Raw genomic sequence first — 21,820 nt, forward strand, 5'->3', positions numbered from 1 at the left:
GTTCATTTGCTACTACGCCAAAACCTGTGTTTCACCACTTCAGCCACTCTCTAGACAGAATCTTTATTTCTGCAGTCCCCCTTTTCTTCTGCTACTCCACACTGGAGAGCTGCAGCTAGGGATAAATCTAACAATTTTACTTGTACACCAGAGTTGCTGATGTGAATACAAATTTATGGTAACCCCCTTTCCACATTAATGGCCTAACACTGCCATTAATCCTTCCACTTGTCTCCTCTCATTGTCCTTAGTGACTATTTCATATCTTTGCTTCTTTCTATGTGGATTTTATTTGTTCTGCATGTACCTCATTCTCAATAGGAAATGATCTTTCCTTCCAATTAAGACAAATAGACTCAGATGTTCTTATGTCACTTATTTTTGCTTCCCTATATATATTTTTAAAATACAATTTTAGAGTAAATAATGTGTTCATATGGAACAACATTCTAAAACTATCAAAAAGAGTAAAAAGCGAAAAGCTTCTCTGTATCATAGGCTTCTATATTAGTATTCACTTCCTCTCTTTGGACTTCTTTGACCACATCTAAATAGGTCTAGTTGCCCTTCACCTAATTATCTTTCATCATTGCACAATGTATTTGTAATCATATATTTATTTGTTTACTTGTTTACTGTCTCCCATATTAGATTTTAAGATCCATGAGTTCAGGACCACCATGCTAATTTTATTCATGAATATATACCTAGTGACATGCACACTGTAGATAATGGTGTTGTTCAGTATTTATTTTAGGAACAACTAAATTATTTCCCAGTACGGTTTTATCATCTCTATTTTACAAAGGTGGTAAGTGAAAGATCCAGGACTTACACTTATGTCTGACTCCAAAATCCATGCCATACAACTCTGCTTTTATAACACAATGCATTGTTCATGTCATTCTCCTTTTCAGAAAGACTATTCCTTTCCTTTCATTCATGAATACATGCAGCAAATATTTATGTCAGTCTTTGTACTAACAAATGGGAGCACAGAGAAGAGAAAATCTTTGTTTCCAAGCTGTTCAGTATACCATGGGATACAAACAGTGACAGGGAGTGATAAAAGCTGCAAGAGTGTTATGGGGCCCAGAAAAAGGGCATCAAGCAGAGGCATTCTGGAGAGGGATATCAAGACAGATTTGCCTGGAGCGGGAGGTTGGAAGGATGAATGAAAGGGAATGAGAATAAGCCCAGAAGAAAATTCCAGGCAGAGGGAATAGCATGGGAAAAGGTGGGAGCACGTGTGTCTCAGGCAAAGAGCTTGCTATGGCTGCACCATAGGATGCCTGTGATTAAGTGAGAAGAGATGAGGGTGGAAAGGTAGCAGGGCCAGATCACCATGTACCTCACATGCTAAGACAAAGAGTTTGAACTTATAAACTAAAAGTTACAGGAGAGCCACTTCAGGATTTTTAGGAGGGATGTTAAATAATCTTACATGGTTAAGTGGATTCCTCTGGATAAAAATTAAAGGGTTGTATATTGAGGCAAGAAAATTAGTTTGAAAACTTCTGCAATAATCCAGGTGAGCAGAAATGAGAGCTTGGAAAAAGTATAGGGTATGGGAATGGAGAAGTAAAACACGAAAACATTTAGGAGGCCAAATCAAAACAATTTCACTAGAGATGAGCAATTACAAGAAAGGGAGATAGAACAAAGATGGGTTTTTTTGTTTGTTTGCTTTTGTTTTGTTTTGTTTTTTTTTGACTCATGTTAAATGTGAAATATCTACCTTTGGCACCATCTAGGGGCCTTCATACCAAGTACTTATATATGCAGTATGGAGCTTAGGAGAGAGGTTTCAGCAAAGAATGCTCACTATGTAAGTATTCTCATATATAAGGGGTTTTCAAAAAGTTCATGGAAAATGCATATCATGCAAAAACCATGCATGGATTTCACATTTTTTTTGCAAAACATATTTCCAAAATAAACTCACACTAACTTATCATTCATGTCTAAATAGGATCTAGTTTGAGGCACTAAGAAGAATAAGACAGTTTGAAAAGAACCTCTACCACAGCAACATGAATTCTGCTAAAAGTGAAGCAAGAACAAACACCACATTTATATGGAGGTTGGTTGGAAGAATGGTGAAATCACTGATGCTTTATTGATGGGGACGATGCCCCCAAGAAAACCAGCAGCATACAAATCAGTAACTCATATTAAGGGATGAGATGATGTTGAAGATGAAGCCTGCTGCAGCAGACCATCCACATCAATTTTTGAGGAAAACATTCACCTGGTTCGTGCCCTAAATGAAGAGTACCTATAATTAACAGCAGAACCAACAGCGAACACCATAGACAACTAATTCAGCCTATACAATTCTGACTGAAAATAAAAGTTGAGCAAATTTTCCACTTGATGGCTGCCCAAACTGTTGCACCCAGATCAGCTGCAGATGACAGCAGAGCTTTCAATGGAAATTTTAAACAAGTGGGATCAAGATCCTAAAGCATTTCCTCAAAAAATTGTAACAGGAGATGAAACGTGACTTTACGAGTACGATCTTAAAGCACAAAGCAATGGCTCCCCCAGAATGGCAGCGGTCCAATCAAAGCAAATGCAGACAGTCAAAAGCAAGGGCATGACCGCAGCTTTTTGGGATGCTCAAGGTATTTTTGCTTGTTGACTTTCTGGAGGTAAAAAGAATGGTAACATCTGCTTATTAGAGAGTGTTTTCGAGAAACAGTAGCTTTTCTAAATGTTTCTAAACTAAAGCTTTTCTGCTAAAGCTTTAGTCAAATGTTTAGCAGAAAAACGCCTAGGAAAGCTTCTCCATCACAACAATGCCCCTCCTCTTTTCTTTCATCAAACAAGGGCAATTCTGTGAGTATCAACTGGAAATCATCAGGCATCCACTTTACAGTCCTGATTTGTCTCCTTCTGACTTCTTTTTGTTTCCTAATCTTGAAAACTCTTCATAGGGCACCCATTTTTCTTCAGTTAATAATGCAAAAAGGCTTTATTGACATGGTTAAATTCCCAGGACTCTCAGTTCTTTAGGGATGGCCCAAATGGCTGGTGTTATCACTTACAAAAGTGCCTTGAACTTCATGGAGCTTATGTTCAGAAATAAAGTTTACAGTTTTTTGTTTTTTGAGTCTCGCTCTGTCATCCAGGTTATAGTGCAGTGATGCAATCTTTGCTTACTGCAACCTCTGCCTCCCAGGTTTAAGTGATTCTCCTGCCTCAGCCTCCCAAGTAGCTGGGATTACAGGTATGCACCACAACACCCAGCTAATTTTTGTATTTTTGGTAGAGATGGGGTTTCGCCATGTTGGCCAGGCTGGTCTTGAACTCCTGACCTCAGGTGATCTGCCCACCTTGGCCTCCCAAAGTGCTGGGATTACAGGGATGAGCCATAGCGCTGAGTCAAAGTTTACATTTTTTATCTTTTAATTCAATTTTTCCACAAACTTTTTGAAATGCCCTCATACAAATTAAGAGCATATACATATATACGGTTGAAACAACAATAAAATGAAGTTGCCTATTAGGAATGCTTAGAATGGAAAGGAATGATGTGAAAGAAGAATTTTAAAAAATACTGCTTAGTCATGAAGGCAAGAAAAAAAAACAGGACAGTGGCATACCAGAGACTTCTAGAAAAGGCGGCAGGTTGGTACAAAAGACTCAGAGAGGTCAAATAGACACTGATGGAGATGTTAGACTCTGAAATCAGAAGGCCATTGGTGACTTGGGAACAGCTATAGTGAAAAAGTGAGTGAATGGCAAAAACAGATTTTCCAAGAAGTCTCATTATGAAGGGAAGGAGAAAGAGAGAGGAGTGTGAGCAGAGGGAAAACAAGGGTGGAGGGGTAGGGAGAGAGAGGGAGAGAGCACGCAAGAGAATAGCAGTTTTCAAATTTGGTCTCAGGACCTTTTACCCTCTTAAAAACGATTGTAGACCCCAAAGGGCTTTTGTTTATGTTGGTTATATCTACCAATATTTACCATATTAAGTTGATGCTGAGAAATTTAAAAATTACTTATTAATTCATTTAAAATAATCATAAATATACATGTTAGCATATATATCTTAATAAAAATAACTACCTTTTCCTCAAAAACAGAAGAGTAACATTGTTTTAAGGTTTTGCTAATCTCTTCAATATTTAACTCAATAGAAGAGAGCCAAATTCTTATATCTGCTTCTGCACTCAACCCACTGCAGTATATTGTTTTGGTTGATGTATACGAAGAAAATCCAGCTTCACACAGACATATAGTTACAAAGAAAGGTGTATTTTAATAGCCTTTTCACAAACTGGTAGATATTTCTCTTTGATACTACACTAAAATTTGAAAGAAATAACTTCCTAAAGGTAAGCTGCAATGTGGAATCCGAAGCTGTATAAATTAACTTGGAACATTAAAATCCATTGCACTCTGAATGAATCTTTTAACTATACATGACTTTGACCTTATAAATCTCCTGAAAGAGCATTAGGGACTCCAACCAGACTTTGAGAACTGTTGGTGTTAAGGGTTTAAGACTTAAGTTGTTTGGCAATACAAATGGGATAATGAATAGCATACAGGTGAAGAAATCAGCCTTGAATAGAGAGAAGTCTCTTTTGAATCTAGAAAGAAGGACGCAGAGGTTTAAATACAGATATATTTGAAGGGAGAAGAGTTCCCACATAGTGTTATTTTTTTCTGTGAAACAGGAAGTGAAGTCGTCTAGGGCCAAGGTAAAAGAATAGCCCATGTACCTTAAAGGCCCCCTGGTAAATGCCTATTATTCCTTCAAGCCCAATTCAAAAGGCACTGTTAGCTTCCCCTGATTGTCATCTCTTTTGCTCCAAAATGTCACCTAGTCATTCTTCTGTTCTAATAATTATTATGTTTTACTGTTTACGTATCTGCTTTCTCTGTTAGATGGGTGCTCTCCTGGCTGGGACCCAACCAAATTCACCTCAGCAACGACTCACGACATTTGTGTTGAATGAAAGGCTGAGGATTTTTAAATTTTAATTAAGAAATTGTATCTAGGTTACCTATAGACTCTGCAGTTGCTCTCTTCAAGTTATTTTTCCTTATTAAGATTTCTCTCTACTGTAAGGTACAACATGATTGACAAAGCTAGAAAAGATAGAACTGCTTAGTAGTCTTATAAATTAGAGCTAAATACAAGGAACTGAGGAAAAAACCCAGACTATCTAAAGGCCAGGGATAAATTTGGTAGCTTTCCTGCACCCAGGCTTCCAGCAGAGGTGATGAGTGTAGGGATACTAGGAAAAAGGCCTTCTGCCAACTCTTCCACACATGTGCCCAGAAGTTCAAAATCCCAGAAATTAAAATTTTACTTTAAATGTACATTCACATACCACTCCCAACCACATACTTACAAGAACATAAGCCAAAATATTAACAGTGGTTATCCCTTGGTGATGACTTTTATGATAGTTTTGTTTTCGTTTTGCTTTTCTGAATTTTCAATAATGAAAACACACTGTGCAAAAAAACTTTAAAAGTGTCATCTCTTTCAAACTGTTCAAGATTTACCTTAGACACTTAGGATTAATACAGGAGGCTTTGCTTACAAATAAATAATTAAATACCTTCATGACTGTTTCGTCTTACCACTAACTCTCATAGTAAAGAAAACCCATTCATATTTTCAAATAAGACAACTCAGACAAGTATAAAAGGTGGGGTGGTGATTGAGAAATATATTAAAATCAGCACCTGCTTATGGAATCCAATGCCTTCCCAAACAAAGTACTGTGCCCAAAACAGGAGGGCAAAAGATTCTTGTCAAATGTGTTAATAAAGTTTTAAGACTGCTTCATTAGCACTTTGATCAGAGGAAAAGATTGTGCAGCGGTGGAGGGAAGATGAACTTTGAGGTTGCACAGGCCTAAGTTCTAACCAAAGCCAACTGTGACCAGAGTTAGTATATTTCTCTGGACCTTGCTTTTCTTTATCTGAAAAACAGAGATAGTAATATCTAAGAATTGCTGTAAGAATTAAAATCAACACATGCAAAGGGCCAAATCTTGTCACATAATAGGTGGTCAAAAAAAAAAAAAGGAGCAATTATTATTTTCCGGCAGAAATTATTCTTATATAACTTTTTTTTTTTAAAAGATATCTGCACAGTTGTATTTAGGTTCAATTTCCAGAACAGTAATGAGGAGCTACTGAAAGGGTACAAATAACAAGTCTGAGAAAATAACTAAGCTTTTGAGATGGTGGCAGTCTTTTTTTTTTTTTTTTTTTTTTGAGATGGAGTCTCGCTCTGTCACCCAGGCTGGAGTGCGGTGGCGCCATCTCGGCTCACTGCAAGCTCTACCTCCCGGGTTCACACCATTCTCCTGCCTCAGCCTCCCGAGTAGCTGGGACTACAGGCGCCCGCCACCTCGCCCGGCTAGTTTTTGGTATTTTTTAGTAGAGACGGGGTTTCACCGCATTAGCCAGGATGGTCTCGATCTCCTGACCTTGTGATCCGCCCGTCTCAGCCTCCCAAAGTGCTGGGATTACAGGCTAGAGCCACCACGCCCGGCCCTGGTAGTCTTATTTGATCAACCATGGTACTTTTAATATATTTATATCCTTTCTAAAATACACTATTTACTTCCATATATTCTTAGCAAAATATGCTGTATAACCATTAATCTTTATTTTTAGATACTTTAACATCATCATTATGAACAAAAGCTGGTGAGGCCTTCCAGAGCTATTAAATTAGATAGGGCTGCCTATTACAAACTGGGATATGTGCTGGTGTACCATAAATTAAAGATAACACATCTTTCTTGAACATTGATCCAACACAACAGTAAGTAATTGAAAATGCTTTGCATATATTTAAGAAACAAAATATAATACCACTGACTCACCAAATATTTACTGAGTGTCTACTATGTGCTAGATACTGCTCCAGGCCCCTGGAGATGAAGCATTAGGAAAATTAGAGAAAACACAAACAAACAAACAAAAACCTGAACTCATGGAGTTTATATTCTAATGGAGGAAGGCAGGCAATAAGCAAATAAATAAACTCTATAGTATGTTAGATGGTGCCAAGTGAAATGAAAGAACAAAACGAAACAGAGAAAGGGTTGCAATTATAAATAGGGTAGTCAGAGGAAGCCTCAATAAGAAGGTGTCATTTGATTAAAGGTCAAAAAGAAGGAGAAAGCCAGCCACTGGACTATCTGGGAAAAGTTTGCGGACAAAACGCAAACGTAAATGCAAAGGTTGGAAATGAGCCCACTGGGCAACAGCAAGGACATGGTGAGACTGCATAGGAGGGAACAGGCAAGTAGCAGATGAGGTTAGAAAGGTAAAGGGGCCAGGTCTCCAAGGGCCTTAGAGTTTTTGCGTTGACTTTGTTTATCCCCTGGGTGAGATGTAGAGGCTGGAAGTTTTGAGAAAAGAAAGACATGCTCTATACTCATGTCTTAGAAGGATACCGGGGCTGCTGGGAGTAAAGGATGTTGGAGTAAGGACAGAGAAGCAAGAAAGAGGCATCTAGGAGAGCCTACCAATAAGCCAGGTGGGAGGGGCTGGAGGCTGGGACGAGGGTGGTAGCAGAGCAAGTGCATAAGTCCTAGGATTCCGAGGTGGAGCCAATAGAAAGCTATGTGCTGATGTGGAGAGTGAGAAGACAGCACCAAGGTTTTTGGCGTAACCAAGTTTCCCGATATTTACTGAGATGGAGAAAGCTGAGGAAGGAGCATGTTCGGCCTGGAATATCAGAAGCTCAGTTTGGAGACGTAGAAGGCAAACTTCAAACGAACGCTTTGCACGAAAACAGAAGAAATTTGTACTTCCTGATAGCCTTCTTCAAGGACCACTCCAAGAAAGGGAAAAGGCAGATTTTAATATCCTGTGCTTACAAGGGACCTTGGGCAGTTAACGTTTTTGAAGCACTAATAGCGCCGTTTCTTTCCATTCTAAATGCTCAAAGTGCTTTCTCGCTTTCCCAGGGTTTGCTTTTTTTTTTTTTCTTTTTTCTTTTGAGACGTCGTCTCCCTCTGTTGCCTAGGGTGGAGTGTAGTGGTGCGATCTTGGCTCACTGCAAGCTCCGCCTCCCGGGTTCAAGCGATTCTCCTGCCTCAGCCCCTGGAGTAGCTGGGATTACGGGCGCCCGCCACCATGTCAGCTAATTTTTGTATCTTAATAGAGACGGGGTTTCACCATGTTGGCTAGGCTGGTCTCGAACTCCTGACCTCAAGTGATCCGCCCGCCTCGGCCTCCCAAAGTGCTGGGATTACAGGCATGAGCCACCGCACCTGGACAGGGTTTGCTTTTATCCCTTTGTCTCTCTCTGGCTTCCAAGCTGACAGGTACACTTTTTCCCCTATCTGCGAATGTACTCATCTGATCCCATAAGCCCCCTCCACTTTCTAATTCCCTGGAAGCTTGGAGGCCAGAGAAACAAGCGAATTACAATCGTGTGGAGGCTCCGCGAGCTGTCGGAGCCACAGGCATCTGTCAGGTGCTGGCCTGACTTCCTGGTTCTGGGGAAGATTCTTCATTTCGCAATCGGGCTCACGGAACCCAGGGCCTGGGAGGTGAGAAACTTGAGGTCCGACTGCGTCCCAGAACAGCTGAGTGACGTCCCTCCAAGCCTCAGGCTCTTTCTCAGGGCCGACGAACTTCTTGATTCCCGGGGACCTACCCAAGTCTTTCTTCTGGAGTAAGCTCTGTCCACGGAACCCACTTCCTCTCTAACTTTTCTCACGGATGATAGAGATTTCCGTTCCGCAACCTACCACAGCAACCCTGAGGCAGAGGTGCCAAGACCTGGAAGCGGACCTCGGACGACCTTTGACCGAGGCATGAAGGCGGGGAATGCCTTACCTGCCCGGGCGCGGGCTGCTGAAGCCGGCGACAGAAGAACCAGCCGAACTAGGAAGCGCCGCGGAGGGGCGGGGCCAACCCGGCAGGCCCCTCCCCACTCCCCCGATGGCTTCATCTTGGCGCCTTCAGGCGGCTCCACAAAGTGAGAAACTCCGTGTCTTGCGTAGGGCGCGTCTTTACGTGGGCGCCTGCCCCTTTAATTACGCCCCTGTCGGAGGCTGAAACGCTGAAGGCTTCCGGGCATGCGCACAGCGTTGTGCAAATGAATGCTTTCCACTGAACCGAGGTAGATCGGGTCGAGCTTCTTGCGCGATGGTGGGCTTGTATGCGGGGGGGTGACGAGATTGGCATTGAACTATCCATACCCTTTGCCCCCAAAGAAGGGTGACGTGGGCTAGTGTCGCGCCTTTGGACAGGCAGAGTTAGGGGAGGGAGAAGAAACAGGTAGAGTTGCTGGCCTTGTCGGGGACACTTTTGGACGTGCTGGAGGGCAGCGACGCCCTAGTTCTGCGAAGTTAAGTAGCTTCTGCAGGACTGGGTTCAGTATCTCTAATACCTTCTCAGGATCCCTCTTCAGCCAACGAATTCCTCACACACACGCGCCAAGCAAACTACTCCCCTCCGCCCCCCCCCCCCCCGCCCCCGGCACCCCGCTCCACACTGTCATGAGCAGTCTCTGTTGAATGGGAACACTGCACCTTCAGGCTTAACGCCATGTGGGCTCCTTTGCTGCCCTCCAGTTCGGTTCCACTCTTTTACCAGAATGCTGGAATTACATTCTCCCCAAGTTTCCCTACCTGTTTCACTTGCTTAGAATGTCTATCTTTCTCCATTTTTCTGGGAGAAAGAAAAGATCATTATTCTTTCAGAGCCAATCCCTACAGCTATGTTCTTGACCACGCTGTTTTGTTTTTCAACTCCTCTAACTGTTACTCCGTCGGATACATCCTGCTCATTTCCATCAGAATCATCTTACTAAAGCCTGTTTTGGGATTGTGTCCCTTTTCTATTCAAACACTCACAGCCATCCATTGACCACCCAATAGATTCTAAGTCCTTGTCAGGGCATTCAACATCTTCCATAATCTGGTATGAACTCAGCTGCATTTTCCAGCACAGTACTCTCCCTGCCTCCCCATCCCCACTGCTCTGTATCTGGACTGTTTGTTTTTCTCTCACACGTTGCATGTTTTGTTTGTACATTACTTGTGAGGTCACTGCCTCATTTCTATCTCTTGAACTATTGGAGGACTTAGATGGCCACTTCTTGCATTATGCCTCTCCTAATTATCTTCCACTTCACTCCTGCAGCACTTATTTTGTACTAGCTTTTTCATTTATTTAACAATAGTATTTATTGCAGACCTACCATGTGCTTGACACTGTTCAAAATATGGGATCATCAGTAGTAAATAAGGCAGACAAGCTTACTCCTCACGTGGAACTAACATTCTCTTTGGAGGAGATAGACAATAAATAATAAAGAAAAACTTTACCTAGAACTGCTATGCAGAAAATTAAATAGAGTTTTGTGAAAGAGAATCACTTGCTGGGCGCGGTGGCTCACGCCGGTAATCCCAGCACTTTGGGAGGCAGAGGCGGGTGGATCACAAGGTCAGGAGTTTGGGACCAGCCTGGCCAATATGGTGAAAACCCGTCTCTACTAAAAAAATACAAAAATTAGCCAGGCGTGGTGGCGCGTCCCTGTAGTCCCAGCTACTCCGGAGGCTGAGACAGGAGAATCGCTTGAACTCGGGAGGCAGAGGTTGCAGTGAGCCGAGATCGCGCCACTGCACTCCAGTCCGGTGACAGAGTGAGACTTTGTGTCAAAAAAAAAATCACTTGCAGGTTCCTGTAGATTATTGGCCAGGAAAAACTTCTCTGAGGGCATGAATCCTAAAAGATGCAGCTATATGGTTGGGGAGGGAACAATTTAGACAACAGGAACAGTTAGCACAAAAGTACTAAAGAAGGCCAGAGTAGCTGGAGTATAGCGGGTAATGGGGGTAAAGGTACAAAAAAATTTGGAAAATAAACAAGGTCCCTAATCTTAGACGTCCTTGGAAGCCAGGGTAAGTAATTTGGATTGTATTGCAAATGTGATTAGAGGGTTTTAAACTGGATTGTGATATGATTTAATTTACCTTTTAAGACACCATTCTGGCTGGTTTGTGGGCTAGTTGTAGAAGCAGGAGTTAGGGGCCTTCACAACAACTAAAAGTTTTTGGAATGGAAGTATTAAAGTAGGTGTGATGAAGGACAGTGGGAGTGATAAAAATCAGATGCTTAAGGTTAATGCAGTTTTTGGAGATGAGAAAGTCAAAGTTATGACCATGACAGTGGATGACCAAGATGAAGCAGAGGTGTGAGGTTGAGGTTGAGATTGAGGACTTGAGGGTCCAAGACATTGAATGGATGATCCATATAGATGATCATGAAAATCATGTTGCATAAGAAGGTAGTGAGCCAGAGATCAGTGAATGAAGCAGAGTTGTCTGGGGATCCGAGAGAGTATGACAGCAGATGGTAAAGCCCAATAGCAGGCTCTTCAAAAGAATTGGTTTTTTGGAAGTAGTAGAGGAAGAAATGGCTTGCAAGGAACAGTAACAAACATAGAACAATATTTACAGCCTCCAGGTCCTAAGGTAGATGGGTGGGAAAGAAAAAATAGCCCTCACTTGAGAGGACTAAGGAAGAAGCAGCCTGAAAAAATAGCCAGCTTTCAATTAGGGCAAGAAAGTGAGGGAACTGTACAGGAAATTAAGTAATTAAGGAAAATAAATATATCTTATATTTTCCTTAGGAAATTAGGATATGGAGAATTTGTTGTGATTTCTATATGGCATGATTGAAAGGATTGAGAAGGGATGTGATTTGCTAAATTGGTTCAGAATAGTAGAATACATTATAGATATGAGATGATGGTCCAGATGATGATAAATTACTTGGAGAATGTGGGTAAACACAGAACTCAGTAGTAGGGGGGCCCCTGGGCAATTTGTCTTTCCTGCAGCTCCATATCGTATGGTAGCCATGGGTTTGTGTGAAAGGTGAGAGATCAGAGTACTATTCTCTTGCGTAGTGTTCCCAGGAAGCTCTGTAAGGTTTCTTCAGTCTGATGCCAATGATATAGTTAGAACTTTCCTCTGGGTCAACCTTGAAAGCTTCTATTTGTCCTAATGGGGGCATTAGAGAAGGCCCAGGACTGACTTAATCCTACCTTGAAATATAATCAAATCACAAATTTGTATTTATAACTTCATTTACCCATCAGTTTTCCTATTGTCTTCTTGTCACCTCTCCTGTCACTAACCACTAATAATGTAAGAAAGCTTAGCCACATATTCTCTGGAATTAGCTGGAGATTTTAGACTCCAGAAATGGAATTTGTACATATCTTTGTTTTATAGTCCTGTGTTCTCACCTCTTCTTGTGGGCCTACAAATGATATTTTTAAGATAAACTTAAAATTGACTCATTTTAATCCTGGATAATAGGTACAAATCTGGAGTGAGTGAAGATACAAGTTAACAAATCTTTAGCTATACCAGAAATAGTTTGCCTATTATTTCAGCTTGGTATAGGAGAGTCAAAGTACACAGGATGTACATATAGTTATAAATTAACGATGCCATTTAAGAAGACTCAGGATTAAAAGAGAGACAGAATTAACTAAATCCTGCAAACCTATTCCTATCTGGTCATCCATAATTTCTCTTTCTGTTAACTAACCACCTCTTTGTTTTGTTTTTTAGGCATTATTATAGAAGAATGGAAGAAGATACAGATTATAGAATCAGGTTTAGTTCTTTGTGTTTCTTTAATGATCATATTGGATTTCATGGCACTATAAAAAGCTCACCAAGTGACTTTATTGTTATTGAAATTGATGAACAGGGACAATTAGTTAATAAGACCATCAATGAGCCTATTTTCAAGATTAGTGAAATACAACCTGAGCCAAATAATTTTCCCAAAAAAACAAAACTAGATCTTCAAAATCTGTCCTTTGAAGATGGAAGAAACCAAGAAGTTAATACTTTGGTTAAGTACACTGATAGTGACCAAAATCATCCATCTGGTTCAGAAAAGGAAGATACTATCAGTGATGGAACTTCCAAATGTGAAGAAAAAGCTGATGTTTTAAGCTCCTTTTTAGATGAAAAAACTCATGAGTTACTGAATAATTTTGCCTGTGATATAAAAGAGAAGTGGCTTTCTGAAACAGAGCTAATTGGACTACCTCTTGAATTCTCAATAGGCAGAATCCTTGACAAAAACCAGAGGGCTAGTTTACATAGTGCCATTAGGCAGAAATTTCCATTTTTAATAACTGTAGGAAAAAACAGTGAAATTGTTGTAAAACCAAATCTTGAGTATAAAGAACTTTGTCATTTGGTATCTGAAGAGGAAGCATTTAACTTTTTTAAGTATTTGGATGCGAAGAAAGAAAATTCCAAATTTACCTTTAAACCTGATGCAAACAAAGACCACAGAAAAGCTGTCCACCATTTTGTCAACAAAAAGTTTGGAAACCTTGTGGAAACCAAATCTTTTTCTGAAATGAATTTCAGTACTGGTAATCCGAATGTGGTGATAACAGTAAGATTTCGGGAAAAAGCACACAGGCATGGGAAAAGGCCTCTTCCTGAATGCCAAGAAGGAAATGTTATTTATACAGGTAATTTAATAAATAATCATCCATTTTCTTGGATAAACTTAGTTAAATTTAAAATTGTGAAAATGAATTGAATAGACTTGGCTAGAGAGATTGGAAAGAATACATGCTTTACCTTTAGGGAGGGGAACTGCTGATAAGCAATTTAAGCAACTCTAGGAATTCTTATTTATTCTGTTACTGGAAGATGATAAAACCTTTCAAATTACACTGAATTTAAAAATTAGCCTTACTGATAACCTAGGCATTTATGTTAGCCTATTCACAAATGTCTAAAGTTGAATCAGTTGGTTTGTGTTTAATAAGTTTTATTGAAGGTAAATCTTGATTTCATATTTTGGAAGTCATCTCAATTAAAATTAAGTTTTTAGAGATAAGAAGAATATATTTACTGTGCTTGGGAAAGTGAAGAGATACTTTGTAATCCAAAACAAATTATATTTCCCTACCTTGGGTAGGGAACCTGAAAACTTGGTCCTGCTGGTCATCTAGACAAGATGTTCTGAAACTTTAGCATGCATATAATCATCAAAAGGTCTTGTTAAAACAGATTTCACAGCCCCATTCTCAGTTTCTGATTCTGGGGCTTTCACAAATTTCCAGACTCTTTTTTTCCTGGTCTGCTACATTTTGAGAATCACTGTTTTAGGGTCTGTGTTTAATTCCCAGGGTGGCTGGAACTGATGAACTCTCACTATAAAAGTCCAGCTGACTAGGTTTAACTGGCCTCAATTCTACTTGAAGGATGGGAACTGTTTCAGATGATCATATTTAATAAATTAGAGTTTGAACCTTGGAACTATGTGGGTTTGATTTGATATTATGACTTTTAGTTCACAAAAAGACTTATGAAATTTTTAATGTCTTTAAGATTTGATTTCATAAATGTAAAAATGGGAAGAATAATACCACAGGCAAGTTACTTAATAATTCATAACTTTTGGTTCTACTTGAAAAATGGGGTAATAGGAAAGCCTGACACACAATGATATTCTAAGGATTAAATGAAATAATGAAATTGTTTACTATGTAATAATTACTTAATATTAGGCATATAGTAAGTGTTAACAGATATATCCATTTTGAAGGAAAAACAACACTAGCTTTACATGTAGAAAGAGGAATTGCTGGTGAGTGATTTAAGCAGCTCTAGGAATTTTTATTTATCTTATACTACTTGAAATTCTAACAATATTAATTTGGGTTAATGAGTAAAAAAATTATAGAACTTTATATATTAGTTTAAATTAGTTTTTCTAAAGTTGTGAATAGTTGGAGGCATATGTTAAAAGGAGGAATGATGGTTCAAAAAACCTTTTATTTTTTATTTTAAATTATGTTAAAATATACATAACATAAAGTGTACCATCTTAATCATTTTTAAGTATCAGTGGCATTGAGGACATTCACATTGTTGTACATCTATCACCTCCATTCATCTCCAGAATTTTTTCACCATCCCAAACTAAAACTCCATATTTATTAAACAATCCCTCCTCCTCTCCAGCTCTGAAAAATGGGAACTACCATTTTTCATTCTGTCTGTACGGATTAGACAGCTCTAGGTATCTCATGTAAGTGGAATCATACAGTATTTGTCTTTTTGTAATGGGCTTATTTCACTTAGTATGTTTTTGACATTTATCCTTGTTGTAGCACGTGTTAGAATTTCCTTCCCTTTTAAGGCTGAATAATACCCCATGGTAGGTGTATGCCACATTTTGTTTACCCATTTGTCTGCCAGTGGATGGGATATAATGGTCAATAAAGCACACATGATATTTGCTTTGGAAGCATTCAGCCTTGGAACTTGGAAAGAATTTGAGGGAGAATGTGGATGTGAGATGACTTTTGAGGCTACGTCACAAAAGTATTACACTTCTTGTCATGTTCTTGGATTGCTCATTCTGGGGAAAGCTAGCTACTGTACTGTGAGGATACTCAAACAGCCCTTTGGATAGGAACTATAGCTTCATGCCGATAGCCAGTACCAACCTTCCAGCCATGTGAATGAGCCCCCTTTGGAAATGGATCCTCTACTTTCTTTCAGGCTTTTAAATAACTGCAGCCCTAGCCACATCTAACTGCATGCAACCTCAGGAGAGCCTGAACTAGAATCACCAAACCAAAGTGTTCTTGAAGTCCTGATCCACAGAAACTATAGGCAATACATGAATATTGTAAGCCACTAAGATTTGAGGTGACTTGTTATGTAACAATAAATAATACATAGCATTTAACCCTGGATATGCACAAATTACTGATCAGCAACAAACTCAAGGAACCATTTATGTAGATTTCTGGAACTCCTCTACAAAGCTTTGTCTTATCAGACAAAGCTTTGTCTTACTCTCCCTGTGAATTCTCTTTGTCTTACTCTCCCTGTGAATTCCAGCCCACTCAGCCTTCCTGAATTCCAATATCTACCCTCTTAACTCAGCAGAACTCCTGTGCTCTACCTGGATTCTGTCTGTGCTATGTTCCAGAATGTACTTCTAGGCAAAAAATTAGAGTATTTTAGGACTCCTCTCGTTTTTCTTTTCTTTTCTTTTAGATTACAGTTTTGTGGTATCTATTCTCCAGTCTCTAAAAATGGCTGTTTCATATATTTTGTTCAGTTTTCTATTTGTTTACAGTGGGAGGTCATCTGGTATCAGTTATTCCAACATGGCTCAAAGTGCAAGTCTCTAAAATTGAATTTTAAAATTCAGTATAATTGACTTTCTTTTTAAATATGTAATTGTTCCAAGTAATTAAGAAAATGTTATAAATCTTATACATTAAACTTATACATTTAGTGAGCCTTAAGATATTGTAAATGTTCCCATTTTGCTTACTAACTTAAATAAGATTCAATGTAAAAAGACGAATGTAAATCAATTAAATATTTTAAATTGGAACTACAAGTTTCATTCTCTTAAACATTCAAGTGCATAAACTTTTATGTAGATACAGATTAATATTAACACAATATCATGGATTTGATCCTCTTAAATATATTTCTATACTAAATTCTAAATCTTTATGGGTGAAAAAATGCTTATCCACCTAGGCTACTATCAGCAACAAACTGATATCTCAAACAAGTTGGGAATTTCTTTTAAATTGCTGAACTTTTTGAATGACATGTCCAAAATTGTCAGGGCAAATGGCTGCTGCTGTTGGACCTTCAAGAATGCATAGAAGTAAGAAATAATAAATGGAAGGAACATATTTTATTTTACAATTTTTATTTTAGTTTCAGGGGTACATGTGCAGGTTTGTTACAAGGGTATATTGTGTGATGCTGAGATTTGGGATAGATTGAACCCATCACCCAGGTAGTGAGCATAGTACCCAATAGGTAGTTTTTCAGCCCTATGCCCTCCCTCCCTCCTACCTCTTATATACCCCAGTGTCTGTTGTTTCCATTTTTATGTACATGTGTACCCACTGTTTAGCTCCTACTTATAAGTGAGAACATGCAGCATTTGGTTTTCTGTTCCTTTGTTAATTCACTTAGGATAACGGCCTCTAGCTGCATCCATGTTGCTGCAAAGGGCATGATTTTGTTCTTTTTTGCTGTGTAGTATTTCATGGTGTGTATGTACCACTTTTTTTTTCTTTGAGACAGGGTCTCACTCTTTCACCCAGGCTGGAGTGCAGTGGCACCATAGTGGCTTGCTACAGCCTCAACCTCCTAGGCTCAAGCAGTCTTCCCACCTCAGCCTCCTGGGTAGCTGTGATGACAGGTATGTGCTACCACACCTAGCTAACTTTTTAATTTTTCGTAGAGATGGGGTCTCCATATGTTGCTCAGTCTGGTCTTAGATTGTTTGCTCTTGGAATCTTTCTGCCTCAGCCTCCCAGAGTGCTGTGATTACAGGCATCATCTACTGTACCCAGCCACATTTTCTTTATTGAATCCACTGTTGTTGGGCACTTAGGTTGATTCCATATCTTTACTATTCTGAATAGCGCTGCAATGAACACACAAGGGGAACTCATGTTTTAGAGGACTGAAATGTACGAAAGTACAAAACTGTTGAAGGCTCTAGTTAATCCAGGGATTACAAGAAGTTCTCTGTGGCAGGGTTATAGGATATATGAAGGGAAGTGGTGCACTTGGAGACTGGAAAGGTAGATTTGGGCCAGATATGAATACCAAATTAAGGAATTTGGATTTTTTTGCCTGTAAGCCTTCAATGAGCCAACCAACAGTTTAAAAATAACAGCTGAAATCGATCATGCTGATTTTATATTTTCATTAAAAAATACTCCTTACAGCTGGGTACGGTGGCTCACTCCTGTAATCCCAGCACTTTGGGAGGCAGAGGTGGGTGGATCACGAGGCCAAGAGATCGAGACCATCCTGGCCAACATGGGGAAACCCCGTTCCTACTAAAAATACAAAAATGAGCTGGGCGTGGTGGCATTTGCCTGTAGTCCCAGGTACTGGGGAAGCTGAGGCAGGAGAATCGCTGGAACCCGGGAGGCGGAGGAGTGAGCCTAGATCACGCCCCTGGACTCCAGCCTGGTGACAGAGTGAGACTTCGTCAAAAACAAAACAAAACAAAAAAAAACAAAAAAAAACCAACTCCTTACATTAATAGTTCGATTCATTATACTAATCTGTTAACTAAGAATGTAATTGATATATGGTAGCTGCTTTTTTTGTGATCTAAGATTTTTTTTTGTTTCAGCTTTTACCCTACGAAAGGAAAACCTGGAAATGTTTGAAGCAATTGGTTTTTTAGCTATCAAACTTGGTGTTATTCCTTCGGATTTTAGTTATGCAGGCCTTAAAGACAAGAAAGCCATCACCTATCAAGCAATGGTTGTTAGAAAAGTGACTCCAGAGAGGTAATAAGATATTACTTTATAAGACTGAACTTTGGTCGGGCGCAGTGGCTCACGCCTGTAATCCCAGCACTTTGGGAGGCCAAGGTGGGCGAATCACGAAGTCAGGAGATCGGTACCATCCTGGCTAATACGGTGAAACCCCGTCTCTACTAAAAATACAAAAAATTAATTAGCCGGGCTCGGTGGCGGGCACCTGTATTCCCAGCTACTCGGGAGGCTGAGGCAGAATGGCGTGAACCTGGGAGGCAGAGCTTGCAGTGAGCCGAGATCGCGCCACTGCACTCCAGCCTGCGTCTCAAAAAAAAACCAGACTGAATTTTACTTTCATACTTCATCCAATAAATACGTATAAGATCAAAAGCTCTGAATAATACTGGGAGCATATTAACCTCACTATTAATATTCACCAATTACATACTTATTGAACAGCACATTCTGTATTCATAATTGTCTTCTAAATAGAGATATGTCTTAAGTTTACATTGAAAATATAGGAAGTTTTAGGATGGAAACTTTGAGAAGTGGAAGATTTGAATTGTCTAAATTGTTTCTAAACATCCTGTACTGTATTCAAATATGCATTTATATTCAGAAAAGCACCTTATAAATCATGTTTTCCTAATTAATTATATTATGCCTTTATTATCATAGATCCTTACATTTAAAATCCTTGTTAAATGAATGTAAAGTACTCAAATTTAGCCTCCGTCAGCTTAATCAAATTTTATGCATTTTTTTGTAACTATAAAAGACATATATTTATTGTGGAAAATAGAAAAAAGTTTTTTAAAAATGAAGTTACTAGTAAGCCTACTACTCAGAAATAACTACAACAGGCTGGGCATGATGGCTCATGCTTGTACTCCCAGCACTTTGAGAGACTGAGGCAGGCGGATCACTGGAGGTTAGGAGTTGGCCTGGCCAAAATGGCGAAACCCCCTCTCTACCAAAAATATAAAAAATTAGCCGGATGTAGTGGCATGTGTCTGTAATCCCAGCTACTTGGGAGGCTGAGGCAGGTGAATTGCTTGAACTGGGAGGTGGGAGTTGCAGTGAGCGGGTTTCATGCCACTGCACTCCAGCCTGGGCCACAGAGCGAGACTCTGTCTCAAAAAAATAAATAAAAATAAAAATAAATAACTGCAATAACATTTTTCTCTCTTTCTTTCTAGACCCTTTTCAGAGACTACATCACACAGAAACTTTTTTTTATTATTTATTATTTATTATTTTTTTGAGATGGAGTTTCACCCATGTTGCCCAGGCTGGAGTGCAGTGGCCGGATCTCAGCTCATTGCAAGCTCTGCCTCCCAGGTTCACGCCATTCTCCTGCCTCAGCCTCCCGAGTAGCTGGGACTACAGGCGCCCGCCACCTCACCCGGCTAATTTTTTTTTGTATTTTTAGTAGAGACGGGGTTTCACCGTGTTAGCCAGGATGGTCTCGATCTCCTGACCTTGTGATCCACCCGTCTCGGCCTCCCAAAGTGCTGGGATTACAGGCTTGAGCCACCGCGCCCGGCCTAATTTCCTTAAGATAAACTTCAAAATGTGAAAAATTGGGTCAAAATTCAGCCTAATTAATGTAATATCGATATGTTAATTCTTAGTTAACACATGTTTAAGTATCCACTATATACAAGTAGACTCTTCTGAGTGCTTCTAAGCTCTTACATGGGGGACAAAAAAAAAAGTATTTGAGTTTGCTTTTGTGGTCGAGAAGTGCAGGATAGGGCAGAAAGAAGGACTTTAGATGTTAAAATGTATTTAAGATGAAAGCTCCCCTCTTAGAAGGAGAGATTACTTTAAATTAGCTTATGAGTCTGGAATTTTAATTACACTTCAAGTAATAGTAAAATTTTAGCAGATTCAGAAAACTGGAGATATATTTGTGGGGCAGTAAACTCAATAGTCTGTCACATATATAATTCCTGTAAGGAGTATGGAAACTATGGCTATAAAGGAAATTTTATATCAGCCGTTATAGGGTCATACAATTTACTCTAAAAATATTGAAAATATTAATTCTTTAGATGTTGGGAAAAATTGAAAGTTTGTGTAAGGAAGTGGTCAGAGCAGAATTTCAGGAAAATCCTCTGGTGCCAGTGATTTTTCTTGGTAATGTTGGGGAAAGAGACTGAGAAGGAAAGGAGCAGAGTTGGGGACAGGAAGAGTGGGAGAACTGCTAGGAGGTTCTGTCACTCAAGCTAAGAAGTTAGAAGGCCTACATAGGAAGAATGATAATGTTAGTAATATATGTTGAAGTTTTTAAAATAATTCTGTTAATGTAATCCTATAATAATGGGTATTAAGCACACATTTGGTGAAATAACATAAACTTTAGAATATTCTAAAAAATTTGTATTAGTATTCTCATAAGGTGTTACTTGGCTACTGCCATTTAAAACCTTATTTTAAAGTAATCTTTAAATGTAAAATTTAACTGACTTTATATGATTTATTACTTATAGGTTGAAAAATATTGAAAAAGAAATTGAAAAGAAAAGAATGAATGTCTTTAATATTCGGTCTGTAGATGATTCCCTGAGACTTGGTCAGCTCAAAGGAAATCACTTTGATATTGTGATTAGAAATTTAAAAAAACAAATAAATGATTCTGCAAACCTGAGAGAGAGAATTATGGAAGCAATAGAAAATGTTAAGGTAAGAAAACTTAATTTTAAAAGAGTATCCAGGGAAATCTTCATAGTCTCTTTCTCTACATTGAGGCAAGAGGGGAATCTTCTTTTTCTTTTGTGCCTTTTTATGGGATTTTTAAACACGATAATTATTTTTTAAAGTGATAAATAAGGCCATTTGGCTTATATTTTACTTTCAGCTGGATACATTTTTGTATTTAAACAAAACAAAATATGTAAACATGATTTTAAAAATGCAGGATATGGCATCCTTCAGAGAAGAGGGGACAATCTACATTCATAAGAGATTTTTTAAAGCATCTGCTATATAGAGCAGTATTTAGTCAGGGGAATTTATTTTTTGGAAATTTTGATGTATACACATTATAAATCATACACACTGTATTAGTCCATTCTCACATTGCTAAGTAAGGACATACCTGAGACTGATTAATTTATGAAGGAGAGAGGTTTAGTTGACTCACAGTTCAGCATGGCTGGGGAGGCCTCAGGAAACTTATAATCATGGTGGAAAGGGAAGCAAACACATCCTTCTTCCTGTGGTGGCAGGAAGGAGAAGTGCCAAGTAAAAGAGGAAAAGCCCCTTATAAAACCATCAAATATTGTGAGAACTCACTCACTATCATGAGAATAGCCTGGGAGTAACAATCTCTATGATTCAGTCCCACTGGGTCTCTCCCATGCCACGTGGGGATTATGGAAACTAAAATTCAAGATGAGATTTGGGTGGGAACACAGCCAAACCATATCATAAACTTTATGTTTTATGGTAAAAAAATTACTTAGCATAAGTTTCTAAATGACATTTTCCAGA

The 21,820-nt window shown here is 39.1% G+C and overlaps 2 protein-coding genes across 21 annotated transcripts in view; one reads left to right on the top strand and one right to left on the bottom strand.

Moving 5' to 3' along the window:
• LOC105470108 (interleukin 1 receptor associated kinase 4) overlaps positions 1-8,960 on the bottom strand; it is a 40,856-nt gene extending 31,896 nt beyond the window's left edge. For 3 of the 10 annotated variants that reach the window (XR_011609220.1, XR_980283.3, XM_071071845.1), the window contains exon 1: positions 8,830-8,960. The gene's annotated coding sequence lies outside the window, so the exon portion shown is untranslated. The other 7 variants (XM_071071843.1, XM_071071842.1, XM_011721863.3 and 4 more) reach the window with 7 other exon arrangements.
• A 14-nt stretch (positions 8,961-8,974) lies between these two features.
• Positions 8,975-21,820, top strand: part of LOC105470107 (pseudouridine synthase 7 like) — a 131,071-nt gene continuing 118,225 nt past the window's right edge. For 9 of the 11 annotated variants that reach the window (XR_003015490.2, XR_003015491.2, XM_024789221.2 and 6 more), the window contains exons 1-4: positions 8,975-9,115; positions 12,585-13,510; positions 18,190-18,349; positions 20,818-21,010. Coding sequence is in view for 9 of the 11 variants with exons in the window: in XM_024789221.2 (XP_024644989.2) it covers positions 9,096-9,115; positions 12,585-13,510; positions 18,190-18,349; positions 20,818-21,010 (1,299 nt within the window). In the remaining 2 variants the exon portion in view is untranslated. Of the gene's footprint in view, positions 9,116-10,703; positions 10,902-12,584; positions 13,511-17,120; positions 17,239-18,189; positions 18,350-20,817; positions 21,011-21,820 lie in introns of those variants that run through there. The other 2 variants (XM_024789218.2, XM_071071841.1) reach the window with 2 other exon arrangements.

This window comes from Macaca nemestrina, chromosome 10 (assembly GCF_043159975.1).
Source record: "Macaca nemestrina isolate mMacNem1 chromosome 10, mMacNem.hap1, whole genome shotgun sequence".
In the NCBI taxonomy this organism is placed as follows: Eukaryota; Metazoa; Chordata; class Mammalia; order Primates; family Cercopithecidae; genus Macaca; species Macaca nemestrina.